Consider the following 13,614-nt stretch of genomic DNA (forward strand, 5'->3'; position numbering starts at 1 on the left):
AGGTAGTTTGGACAGCAGCCATTACATTTCTGATGTGTCAAGACTGGTGACTATACCCTACCTTCAGAGTCTCTGTGAAATTATCTTTCAACCAGATAACAGAAGAGCAAATGTTGACTCTGTGCAGGTCAGATCATCTGCCTTGACTCTGGTGGTGTATGGAATGTTGGTCTGGCCAGCACATTTCCAGATCTGCCACACATTGAAAAATTCTGTTCATGAGTTGCTGCAAGACTGGTGCACCGCCCCTCACCATCCCCTACAATTGTGAACTAGGACACGGAGCTGAAGCAGTTTTGAAAAATAAATCCATTCATATCTTTCATCCAAGCTCAATTGGCTGTCATGGCCAGGTAGGTTAGAATTGTTCTTATTGCCAGAGGCGACAGCTGTATGTACTAAATTTTGCACCCTAATATTGTATCTTTCCTGCTCTACTGTTTACAACTATAAGCATAACTTCATTATTTGCTATCCTTCCTCACATCACAGCTGTAATATCAAGCAGTGTAGTACATGGTGTAAACCAACAGGTGACTGTATTGCTGCTGCAGCCAGAACACAAGGTAAGATTATACATGTAGTGGAGAATCTCATGGGCATGTACATTGCAGTGTAATGGATATAGGGTGTGATTTTGAACTCTCTCTCTGTACATGTTGAGTACTTGCAGTGAGGTCTGAACATGTATAATTTGTGACAGCAATGTGCCATTTCCATGCAATAGAAGCAAAAATGTGAAATACTGTTATCCACAACATCCCATTTCCTGTGTGGAAGACTGTTAGTAATTTGCTGTGAATCTGTTAGTTATTCCTTTTCTAACCAACTAATGAATGTGCTAACAACTCCACATAACATGAAACGTGTAGTATTTTGTGCTACTTCATACACTCACTTCCTCTTCCTCTATTGGCAGTTGTTAACAGTTTGTGTTGTTAACCATATTAGTATGCCTTGAGTTCAGCAATTATTCCTTTTCTAACCAACTAATGGGTGTGTTAACAATTCTAATTAACATGAAACGTACATGTACACTCACTGCCCCTTCCTCTAGTGACAGTTGTTAACTCTTGGTGTTGTTAACCATATTAGTTTATTACAAATTTAGTAATTACTAAAGCCAACATAGCTTACCAGTGCTTTCTTCACCCGGTATATGTGGGCCTTCCTGCTGCACAGTTAATTTCCTGGTGTGGGTTCCTGTTCAAAGCATTGCTTACTCAGTCACCTCCATATCCCCTAGCATGTATATAGAGAAGTTAGAAGCACCCTAGAATCACGTTTGGGAGGATGACAGTTCCAGTTCTCTTCTGGCCATCCATATTTAAGTTTTCTGTGATTTCCCTGAATCGCTCCATGCTTGCCGGGATGGTTCCTTTAAAAGAGCATGGCCAGTTTCTTTCCTCATCCTTAACAAAATAATCCAAACTTGTGCTCCATCTCTATTGCCTCATTGATGGTGTGTTGAAGCCTGATGTTGTTTTCCTTCAGGAGTACTCTGTAGATATAAACAGAACATGGTAGTACATTGACATAGGTGTTTAATAGAGCTGCTTCATTCAAAATACACCTTAGAATTTTGCAAGCAAGTAGTTAATAGGCCATTTACAATTTCCAATTCTGTCTCCTTCAAAACTGATCAAGCCATCTCTTCATTTGTCTTCCTAAAGATCCCCCTACATAAAAATATATTGAAATGTAGAAACTTGATCTATGTTCTGATTAGCAATTTCAATCTTAACTTGTATGGACTTGTGTCCTAAAAATGCTCTTGATTGTGTCTTCACAGATTCTATTCTTAGTTGTGTCATGGTGAAGGTTAGAACATGGTCTTCCTGTGTGAAAACCCTGTTGGGCACCTGATAATGTGGTTTCAGCAATGGGAAATGGTCATTTTGTTAAAATTGTAGCACTTCCATAAAATCATGTATTCTTAATTTTGTAGTATTTGATGCATATTTTATCAGTTTAGTATTTATTTTATCACACCCTGGAGTCTTCCTGTACTTGCTAGAAGTTACTGTACCCTGTAATTCCAAGAACATTATTAGGTCTACATTACTATCTGCTTCAACCTGAACCATATGAGTATCTTGCGCAACTGTCCAGAGTGTTTTGTAGTATTGTAATCAATTAGTTTCAGGTATTGTGTTTATTTCTAGATTGCCTTTATCTTCTTTGTTTAGATGTTTGATTATTTTGCATGCTTTGTCTTGTCTTCCTCTTACATCATATTCAGTATTGTAATATACACTCCTGGAAATGGAAAAAAGAACACATTGACACCGGTGTGTCAGACCCACCATACTTGCTCCAGACACTGCGAGAGGGCTGTACAAGCAATGATCACACGCACGGCACAGCGGACACACCAGGAACCACGGTGTTGGCCGTCGAATGACGCTAGTTGCGCAGCATTTGTGCACCGCCGCTGTCAGTGTCAGCCAGTTTGCCGTGGCATACGGAGCTCCATCGCAGTCTTTAACACTGGTAGCATGCCGCGACAGCATGGACGTGAACCGTATGTGCAGTTGACGGACTTTGAGTGAGGGCGTATAGTGGGCATGCGGGAGGCCGGGTGGACGTACCGCCGAATTGCTCAACACGTGGGGCGTGAGGTCTCCACAGTACATCGATGTTGTCGCCAGTGGTCGGCAGAAGGTGCACGTGCCCGTCGACCTGGGACCGGACCACAGTGACGCACGGATGCACGCCAAGACCGTAGGATCCTACGCAGTGCCATAGGGGACCGCACCGCCACTTCCCAGCAAATTAGGGTACACTGTTGCTCCTGGGGTATCGACGAGGACCATTCGCAACCGTTTCCATGAAGCTGGGCTACGGTCCCGCACACCGTTAGGCCATCTTCCGCTCACGCCCCAACATCGTGCAGCCCGCCTCCAGTGGTGTCGCGACAGGCGTGAATGGAGGGACGAATGGAGACGTGTCGTCTTCAGCGATGAGAGTCGCTTCTGCCTTGGTGCCAATGATGGTCGTATGCGTGTTTGGCACCGTGCAGGTGAGCGCCACAATCAGGACTGCATACGACCGAGGCACACAGGGCCAACACCCGGCATCATGGTGTGGGGAGCGATCTCCTACACTGGCTGTACACCACTGGTGATCGTCGAGGGGACACTGAATAGTGCACGGTACATCCAAACCGTCATCGAACCCATCGTTCTACCATTCCTAGACCGGCAAGGGAACTTGCTGTTCCAACAGGACAATGCACGTCCGCATGTATCCCGTGCCACCCAAAGTGCCCTAGAAGGTGTAAGTCAACTACCCTGGCCAGCAAGATCTCCGGATCTGTCCCCCATTGAGCATGTTTGGGACTGGATGAAGCGTCGTCTCACGCGGTCTGCACGTCCAGCACGAACGCTGGTCCAACTGAGGTGCCAGGTGGAAATGGCATGGCAAGCCGTTCCACAGGACTACATCCAGCATCTCTACGATTGTCTCCATGGGAGAATAGCAGCCTGCATTGCTGCGAAAGGTGCATATACACTGTACTAGTGCCGACATTGTGCATGCTCTGTTGCCTGTGTCTATGTGCCTGTGGTTCTGTCAGTGTGATCATGTGATGTATCTGACCCCAGGAATGTGTCAATAAAGTTTCCCCTTCCTGGGACAATGAATTCACGGTGTTCTTATTTCAATTTCCAGGAGTGTATATATTTCCCAACTATGGTTTTCAACTTGCCTGACTTTCCTTTTCATTACAGCTGATTTTCATTTATAATCTGCTCTCAAATCCTGATTAGCTAGAAATCTAACATTTTTAAGCAGGCATGTTTCTTACCATTAAGTAAACTACATAGTTCATTATCCCAGTATGGCAGCCCCCTTTTGAAAAAACTTTTCTTTCTTGTGTCAAGTGCATGTGTTGCTGCCCAATTAGTGCTTCCATCTTTCAGATGATACCCAGAGAATCATAATGATGTCTCATATAACAAAGAAAGTGAATAAATCTGTTATAAGTGAAGAACAGGAATAGTGTCTAATGCAGTGTGTTGTGGTCTTCCACCTGTTACTGTTGATTTTTGCAGGACTGGAACGTGACATGTACAAACGAGCTCGTCAGAGTGTCATAGACATGATCCTAGCTACGGACATGACAAAGCATTTTGAACATCTAGCCAAGTTTGTCAACGTATTTGCCAAACCTACCACTCGTGATGAAGATCCAGCGACAGAGGTAAGTTGTGAAACTATAAGCCATTTTTCTTCCAAATTTCTTCTTCAATGATGATCTTACTGTAGTTTGGATATATATCAATTAACATTCAGTGACTTGTTTGGGCTAGCTGGTGTGGCTGAGCAGTTCTAGGCATTTCAGTCTGTAACCACGCGACCGCTATGGTTGCAGGTTCGAATCCTGCTTCAGGCATGGATGTGTGTGATGTCCTTAGGTTAGTTAGGTTTAAGTAGTTCTAAGTCTAGGGGACTGATGATCACAGATGTTAAGTCCCATAGTGCTCAGAGCCATTTGACTTGTTTGAATGAAATCAGGATTAAAATGAATTAATTGTAATTGCTTGTGTCAAAAAATTGCTAAAATTCAGTTATATGAAGTCTTCTTTAAAGTCATACAATGGTATGTCACTTTTTTGGTTATTCTAATTTTACTAACCTGCACTCACAGGTGAGAGTGGACTGTGAAATATAACATGGCATAATAGTTAGTGAGCTAATACTCATCTTCATTTCTCAGTTATCTTGGATGCTGCAGCATCTGTAAATGAATTTTATGAGTTCTACTTCACCAAAATTTGCTGCAACTTGCTGCGTTCTAGGCAGTGCAGTTAATTATTTGGCAGCTCCAAGAGAAATTTCAAAAAATTCAGGTTTGCATGATGTTCTCTTTCAGAATTACATATTTGTGTAAAACTGTAACAAAACTGGGTCACAAAAATCTGTCAGAAAAATGATGCTCTGATGATTGATTCACCACTGCTTGTATACATTTTTAACAATCCCTGCTTATGTCATCCATTATGAGAAACAGACAATGGAAAATCCAGGATGAAATAATGGCAATATTATGAAAAGTATGTTTGCTACTCACCAGATAGTGAAGATGCTGAGTCACATGTAGGAACAACAAAAATACTGTCTTGGCAGCCAGAGACTGCATTCATGCATGTGAGAGTTGGGTTTGTGTGTGTCTCTTTTGTCTAATTTTGATGAAAGCCTTTTTGGCTGAAAGCTTACTTGTTTGACAGTCTTTGTTTTGCCTATCTGCAACTCAGCATCTCTGCTATATTGCTATATGATTGGTAGAAACAGAAAATTTATGGATTACAATCAAAAACTTGCTAGTGTATACTGTTGGCCATACCCAGATGCACATTAATTTGTTTCTCTCAAATTGCAACATAAAGTTTTACATGGCTTTTTGCTTTTAGTGTTGAAATTCGTGAAATACGTCCAATAACAATGCTCTTTATTAATTTTCTTATATTATGAAGATTATTATTTGGAGAATGTCCCTAACATTTGCATCAGTTTATTCCATAAATTCTAATGAAAAGCTGGTTTCACTTCTCCTAAAAGGTATTCTGGAGTTACAAAACAAGAACTGTTTGTCATTCTGATTAGTAACAGTCCAACCAGTGTACAGATATTTGTATGCTTTCTAAGGTTGAAATGAAATTAATACCAGAATGTAAGTTAGTATAGTAAATTGAGTCTAAAAGACCAGATAAATGAAATAATATTGCTAAAAAATTTATATAAGCCTATAAATGTGGCAGCCTGACACCTGAGATCAACATTTCATGTCATACTTATCCTTATATGTATTGGTACTTTTCAACTGGCAACAGGAAAAGATTCTCATCTGACAGATGTTTTTAACTGTAGGCAGTGTTTTAAAATATGAGAAAAGATAACAAATTTATGTCCTTCTAAATTATGAAAAGTGCAGTAAAGTAGAAATAAAAAATTAAAACTTATCACTAATGAAACTGAAGGTGAAACAAAGCACCACAGTGAAACAAGTGGAACTGTGCTGGGAGAGAAAAAATTAGGAGAGGAGAGGTATAGTGGTTTTTTGGTGGTGTATGGCTTGAGATGACAATAGGATTGATGAGTTAATATACTGGGCTGAGTGTAATGTGAGAGGATTGGGGGTAGGGAAACATGGGATTTAGGCTAAGTGTACCCAGTAGAGGGAAGAGGAAACAAAAGTACAGAATAGAAAGAGAGGAAAAAGTTCTTGTATAAGTAATAACAGGGAGGAATTAATAACATTAGTGTGTATCTGTCTGTCTGTTACTGGTAACTCATTAAAGTTGTTTTGAGGTAGGATATGGAAAGCCTTTAGGCATAGGGCTAGGTATGAGTTGGCTTGGAAACTACAAATGACTTGGATTGGAAGCTGGGTGGAATGATGAAGTTGATGGAGGCAAGTTTGTAGGAAGTGTAGAATCCACAATCATGAGGGCTGGGAATTTAAAGAATTTGCAAATAATTCATGTAGGGAAGAGGATGATGAAGTGAAAATAAATGCAGAATGTGTCATATTAAAAAAAAATTGAGGGAAATGTATTCTTTTGTTATTTTCTGCCAGGACTGACACAACACACAACATTAATAAAATCACAAAAATTACAAATCGCTGAAAAGCTGGAATAACCACCCCATAGGCTATTTCATAAACAGTAGCTATGCTGAACTGATAGAATGCAGTGTTAAGTGGTTAAGCTATGCTGATGTAAGTTAACCATCAGTCTGTGTGGATGTCCACTCTACATTCCATTAATTCATTTGTTGTCAACCAGTAGATGGACTGTATCTGCTGACTGCTCAGTGTCTACACCTTAAAGCAGAAACAGATTGGTAACAAATAATCCTTGATCTGATATTGCAGCTACTCACGGGTAACTGTCTCTGTGAGTATCAACAAATCTCTTTATAAGTCATTTTGATATAATTATGAGACACCAGATTCCTTCCCACTATGAATGGCATATGGAGCTATAAGCAGTCTAAACAGTTGTGACCCCAGTGTGTTGGTAGAATGTGTGAATGAAGTTTGGGTAGTTTGACCACAGTCATGTGAGGACTACCCAAATACTTCTCTTGTTAGCGACATGAACACATTATTGTGCATCAACCATGGGGTGTTGTTCTCAGTTGAAGTGAGGCCATCTCTCCTCCTACCCCTCACCTCCCAACCTCCCCTTTTGTGTGCTGTGGCCAAGCTTCCTACAGCCCTCACAAGGAGATGGCAGAGGAGTGGCTGGTTTCTATGGGCAGAGCTTATTTTTGACACCATCCTAGATAGCTAAGGTTTACATCAATTTGCTGTCTGTGACTTCCGTCTTTGGTAATACACAGCCAGATAATTTCTTTTTCATTTGTATGCTCACACAGAAAACAAGATCAGGATTAAGAAACTCTGTGAGCTTGAGTGGCACTGACTAGCAATGTGGAAGGTACCTTAATGTTTGTGATACTCTCTTGTGGAGTACCTTGATGGGCTTTTAACTGGCATGATACAATATATATTGATGTCTCTAAAAACAAAGATGATGTGACTTACCAAGCAAAAGCGCTGGCATGTTGATAGACACACAAACAAATACAAACATACACACAAAATTCAAGCTTTCGCAACCAATAGTTGCTTCATCAGGAAAGAGGGAAGGAGAGGGAAAGACGAAAGGATGTGGGTTTTAAGGGAGAGGGCAAGAAGTCATTCCAATCCCGGGAGCAGAAAGCTTTTGCTTGGTAAGTCACATCATCTTTGTTTTTAGATATATTTTTCCCACGTGGAATGTTTCCCTCTATTATATTCAATATATATTGATGAATAGATTCAGAACTGCTTCTGTTGGTACTTCCTCCACCAATTTGATCATTTGCTGTTTAAGTGTGCACACAATTTCCTCTGCCGTCTCTTAGCTGTGGAGGTAGAGTGGAGCAGATATAAAATGTACAGTGCCATGAAATAATGACCATTATCCATCATTGTACACGGTGATCCCTTGATCATAGAATTTTGCTTAATGCTCAGAGCATGACTTCAGCAATGTTTGGAATATTGGAGAGTGTTTCTTCTACTATTAACTTTATGGGATTCATAAATGGTGTTGCAAAATCTACATGGAATCACACTGAGGGTTAATGGTAGTGGGGCTTGATGAGAAGCATGCTGATGGAGATTGTTGATGATCTGCAGATGTACCTTTCTATGGCAGCCATAATTTTCATCCTGTAAACATGTTGACATTCTAGCTATTTCATTTGTGTTAATCCTCAGAGGGTTCTTAGTACCAAACTGAAGGAGTGTTGTGAGAGTAAAAGTTTTCTAAATTAGCATTGAAGAAAGCTGATGACATTGTTCTAAAATATTGACAGCAAGGGTTGAGTTGGTGTAAGCAGGCCACCTAAAACAGATCCCCTGAGCCATCTTTGTCAGAGTGTGATACATACTGGTAGCTTGTGCAATAATAATAATAACAATAATAATAATAATAATGAGAGATAGTTGTGTGATTTTGGATTCCCATAAATGTTTAAAGTCCCTTGAAGTAAAGCAGCTTGTGTTATCTCTTATAATCTCCTGGGGAGGAGCAAAAATACTAAATATATGCTGTAGGTTAGACACTGCAGTGTGTTTGGTAGCAATCTTTGTATGGTGAAGCCAGGTGAACCATTTAGAGGTGTCCTCACAAAAATCAGAATATAGTGGTTCCCCACCTTATTCCTTGGAAGGAGCCCTCAAAATCAATGAATTTTTCCTGAAAAGGGGAATCTACCAGCTTGGACACTAACCACCCCACCTTAGTGTTTTATCTGGCTTGCATATCACACACACACACACACACACACACACACACACACACACACACACACACACACACACACACACACACACATTACAGTTGCCTAATCATAACTTTATATCTTTATCTGTATGCTTCCAGATGAAATATTTCATGATTTTGGCCCTCATTTTAAAAGTCCTGGATGTATTTGAATAGCAGGAGCTATTTGACCCTTTAATACTTCACACCTTAAACTGAAATGCCAATCTTCTAGTAGACCAATGCCCAATTCTTCCAGTCTTATGTGGATGGTCAAGGACCCAAGTCAACACTTGGTTATCTGTTTCCATTTTAAATTGCATGTGATCCAAATAGCATTTAAATCTCTCCACTCTGAATAACATGGAGTTAGAACACTTCTAACTCCTACATAGAATACCCCTTTTCAAGCTCTAGAAGCATAGGCAATCAATCTCCTTCCTTCCTCTTTTTCCTGTAGTAAAACATCCCTTATTCCAAATGCTGAGACATTAGTTTGCTAGATAAATGGCTGATTGAAATCAGGATGAACCAGAACTTGAGATATCATTAAAGCCTGCTTCAGCACCATGAAGGATGCTTCTTATGAGAAACCAGTTGATACCTTCACCCCTTTCTGTGCAATTCATTCAATCAGCAAACTCTGATATTAATGTACAGAAGTAGTTCATCATTCTGATGAACTGAGCTACCACCTTTAAGTTCCTGGAGGTCAGAAACTGACCAATAGCTTGAACACTAAGGTTATATGCTCCATCATGGCAATGTGTCCCAAGAATCTCATTGACACATGCAGATTTAAACTTGGCTGGGTTGACCATTAAAACATTAAATCATTGAGACGGTGATACACAAATTGAAACTTAATGTCTGCAAATATACTATCGATCAACTGAGAAAGTATTGCCACACCAGTGGGTAACCCAAAAGGGACTTGATTGAGTTCAAAAATACCCAGTTCATCATGAATGCAGTAACTGGTTTTCAACTTTTAGGAAGGAGACTCTGATTTTAAGCCTTATTCAGATCTAATATGGTGAATACCTTTGTTCCATGAAACCACCCAAAACATGAATGAATGTCCAGTAGAGATACAGAATGCAAAACAATCTTCTTATTCAGTTCCCTATAATCAGTGACAACTCTATGTTCTCCATTCAGTTGGGTACCAGAAACAGTGGTGATGCATAAGGAGATTTTGATGGACAAATGATTCCTTTTTCCAACTTGTTGCCTGTCAATTCCTTTAACACCTTCATTCTAGAAGGGTCTAGCCTATAGGGGCAAGCAGTGTGGGGGTGGGGGTGGGGGGTGATGAGGGGTGGAGCATTTTTATTGGAATTATATCAGTCAATACAATATTATACTCCAGCAATGTATCAACCCATAACTTGGGGGTCAACATGTCAGAATACTCTGAATGTAACATTTTATTCCATTTTGAGTTTCTATATCTAGGCATCCCAATTGTTCTTCTGTCAGCTTTGCTTCTTCTTCTTCTTCTTTCCTCCCAAATTACTTGTTTACTACTGGCAACTATGGCCTTCCCCATTTCTTATGGTTACAAAATATAAAACTCTCTTGTGGTCTGAGTTTAAATGAAAAGTTCACTCCAATCAGAAATGAGGCTGACCCTGGTTATAAGGTCAGTTCCAAAAATATGAGGGCTATTGAGAAAGTATGGTCCATTCAGCCTCAAAATGTAAATCACAATGAAAATCAAAAATGTTCTATTTGCAACAGCTTGCTACATCTTGCAGCTACTTCTCTGCATAGCTGGTGCTCCATCTTAAACATTTGTTGTAGCATTGTACCAACTTTCCAATACCCTCATCATAGAAGACAGTTGCCTGTGTGTTCCGCCACTTCTCTACACTGGCCTGCAGTTTGTTGCTTTTGCCAAAATGTTATCATCAGAGCCAGGGGTTCATGTGAACAGAGATGAACGTGAGCCAGTGCTAGTTCTGGGCTGTATGGTGCATGGTCAAACAATTCCCATCGAAAATTCTGCAAGGGCTTCCTCATTGCCCCTGTGTTGTGTGGCCAAGAATTTTCATGAAGAAGGAAATGCATGACAGGTACATGGGATTGCATAAATTTAAGCTAAACCTCGCAGCGGGCAGACATACTTGGCAGGAGACACTACTGCTATAGGCATCTTTACATGCTCAGTGTGTGCTCAGAACTGAAAAGAGTGACGTGACAAGATTCACAGGCATACTAGAGACACTGACCAAGACGTCAGTGGAAAGTTTCATCAGATTTTCACTGCCGTTTCCACTTTGCAACCTATTGGACCTTACTTTCTGAATATCCCTCATACAATTTTTTGTCAAATTCTTACTAACAGAAACACTAATCTTCCATGTAAATCCTTCTCTACCAATCTTCACTGCTACCACCCCATTCACCCAACATCAGATTGATTAGCCACTTCTTTCTTCAACTTATTCCATTTACAGTTAGCCTTACTGACACAGTGCCAGTCATAATCCACAACTGAAATAGTATTTCCTGGATTTAGCAATCATGGACTGGCTCATTATGAACAGTGGAACAAACAAAGGTAAATGCATTAGCTTGCCTGCTCGTATTGCATAAATTGTTCTTCCTTCACCTTCCCTTGTGGCAGTAATTGTCCAGGACACCAGTTCACACCCTTCTTTGGTTAGTTCCTACTTACAGGGCTATTACAATTGATTGAAGCGATTTCATAAATTCACTGTAGCTCCATTCATTGACATATGGTCACGACACACTACAGATACGTAGAAAAACTCATAAAGTTTAGTTCGGCTGAAGCCGCACTTCAGGTTTCTTCTGTCAGAGCGCTCGAGAGCGCAGTGAGACAAAATGGTGACAGGAGCCGAGAAAGCGTATGTCGTGCTTGAAATGCACTCACATCAGTCAGTCATAACAGTGCAACGACACTTCAGGACGAAGTTCAACAAAGATCCACCAACTGCCAACTCCATTCGGTGATGGTATGCGCAGTTTAAAGCTTCTGGATGCCTCTGTAAGGGGAAATCAACGGGTCGGCCTGCAGTGAGCGAAGAAACGGTTGAACGCGTGCGGGCAAGTTTCACGCGTAGCCCGCGGAAAATTGGCTCATGCCACAACTGGAGACCGACAGCGGCAACTTCATCTTTCAACAGGATGGTGCTCCACCGCACTTCCATCATGATGTTCGGCATTTCTTAAACAGGAGATTGGAAAACCGATGGATCGGTCGTGGTGGAGATCATGATCAGCAATTCATGTCATGGCCTCCAAGCTCTCCCGACTTAACCCCATGCGATTTCTTTCTGTGGGGTTATGTGAAAGATTCAGTGTTTAAACCTCCTCTACCAAGAAACGTGCCAGAACTGCGAGCTTGCATCAACAATGCTTTCGAACTCATTGACGGGGGCATGCTGCGCCGAGTGTGGGAGGAACTTGATTATCGGCTTGATGTCTGCTGAATCACTAAAGGGGCACATATTGAACATTTGTGAATGCCTAAAAAAACTTTTTGAGTTTTTGTATGTGTGCAAAGCATTGTGAAAATATCTCAAATAATAAAGTTATTGTAGAGCTGTGAAATCGCTTCAATCATTTGTAATAACCCTGTACAGCTCACCACATATGCAATGATTTATTGCTTTCTCCCCTTTTTTCTGGGAATTGGGCTGTATGCCTGACCTCCTATTGTGATACTCTCTAGGTCAATGGTCTACATTACCATAAACTGGAAAACTTTTTGTTCAACAGTATAGAAAGAATATATTGTCACTTGCCACACAGAGGAGGCATTGATTTGTATACAGGTACAATGAAATGACTGCTTAACATTTAAGCTTTCAAACAAAAAAAGTCCTCCTTCAAAATGCAACACACAAACATTTACATAAGTACTCCTCACATACACATGAATACTGCCTCCAGTTACTGTGGTCTGACTGAGTGTTCTGCCTTCCCCACTGTCTTCATTTTCTTCACTGTTCTCCCATCCCAGAACAGGCATCCACTTCTCCCTTCTAAACTCTACATATTCCATTGTTTAAACATTTCACACCAACTCTTCTAACTGTGTCCAACTAACAGTGCCCAAATCTGAGGGATTTTACAAAATACTGTTCTTTGTCTATGTATGAGTCTTAAACCATGTAATATTTGTTTGATGATTTTCTTTCCAGGATGTAGTAAACACACCACAAACACAGTTTTCTAACTTTCTCCATATACTTAATAATAAATTCATGAGAAGCTTCTTCCCTCCAATATTCCTTGTAAATGAGCTCCTGCAATGCCCAAGATGGAGTAATTTGACATATTTTGACCCTAAACTGATTTATCATCCTCCTTTCTCAAAGTGCCATTAAAACACATTCCAACAAGTCATCTTTTACTTTAGCAATTACTGGCTTTAATATATCTATATATTTAACGTCTACCACCTGGGCTTTTCATTGAAAATCTACCATAAAATACAAAAAGTTATTTTTTTCAGTGGAATCTGATGATAACATAACCTGCCAGGAATCCTTGCATAGGATAAGGAAACTTCAAGAACAGTTTATCTATGATTGTATGCTTCACCATTTTATGCATAAAATAGAAAAAAATACTTTGCTGCATATGTGGAAGCACAAATATAATCAGTCACTGTGAGAAAATTTGGGAGATCACATTACAGCTATATACTTCTAGTAATCAGTATTTACTAACTTCAGCAAATTTCTTGCATGCAGGATTTATTGCGCTTGAGGTACTACATTTTGTCAGTTCAGCATAAACAACAATTTTTCATATG

General features: G+C 40.3%; 1 protein-coding gene across 1 annotated transcript in view; it reads left to right on the top strand.

Annotated features, from left to right (window-relative positions):
• The window catches only part of LOC126191056 (high affinity cAMP-specific and IBMX-insensitive 3',5'-cyclic phosphodiesterase 8A), a 1,161,190-nt gene that overhangs the window by 1,106,948 nt on the left and 40,628 nt on the right, over window positions 1-13,614 (top strand). Inside the window, exon 15 of the mRNA XM_049931769.1 lies at window positions 4,056-4,204. Coding sequence (XP_049787726.1) covers window positions 4,056-4,204 — 149 coding nt within the window. The remainder of the gene's footprint in view (window positions 1-4,055; window positions 4,205-13,614) is intronic.

The sequence above is a fragment of the Schistocerca cancellata genome, chromosome 6 (genome assembly GCF_023864275.1).
Source record: "Schistocerca cancellata isolate TAMUIC-IGC-003103 chromosome 6, iqSchCanc2.1, whole genome shotgun sequence".
NCBI classification, from domain to species: Eukaryota; Metazoa; Arthropoda; class Insecta; order Orthoptera; family Acrididae; genus Schistocerca; species Schistocerca cancellata.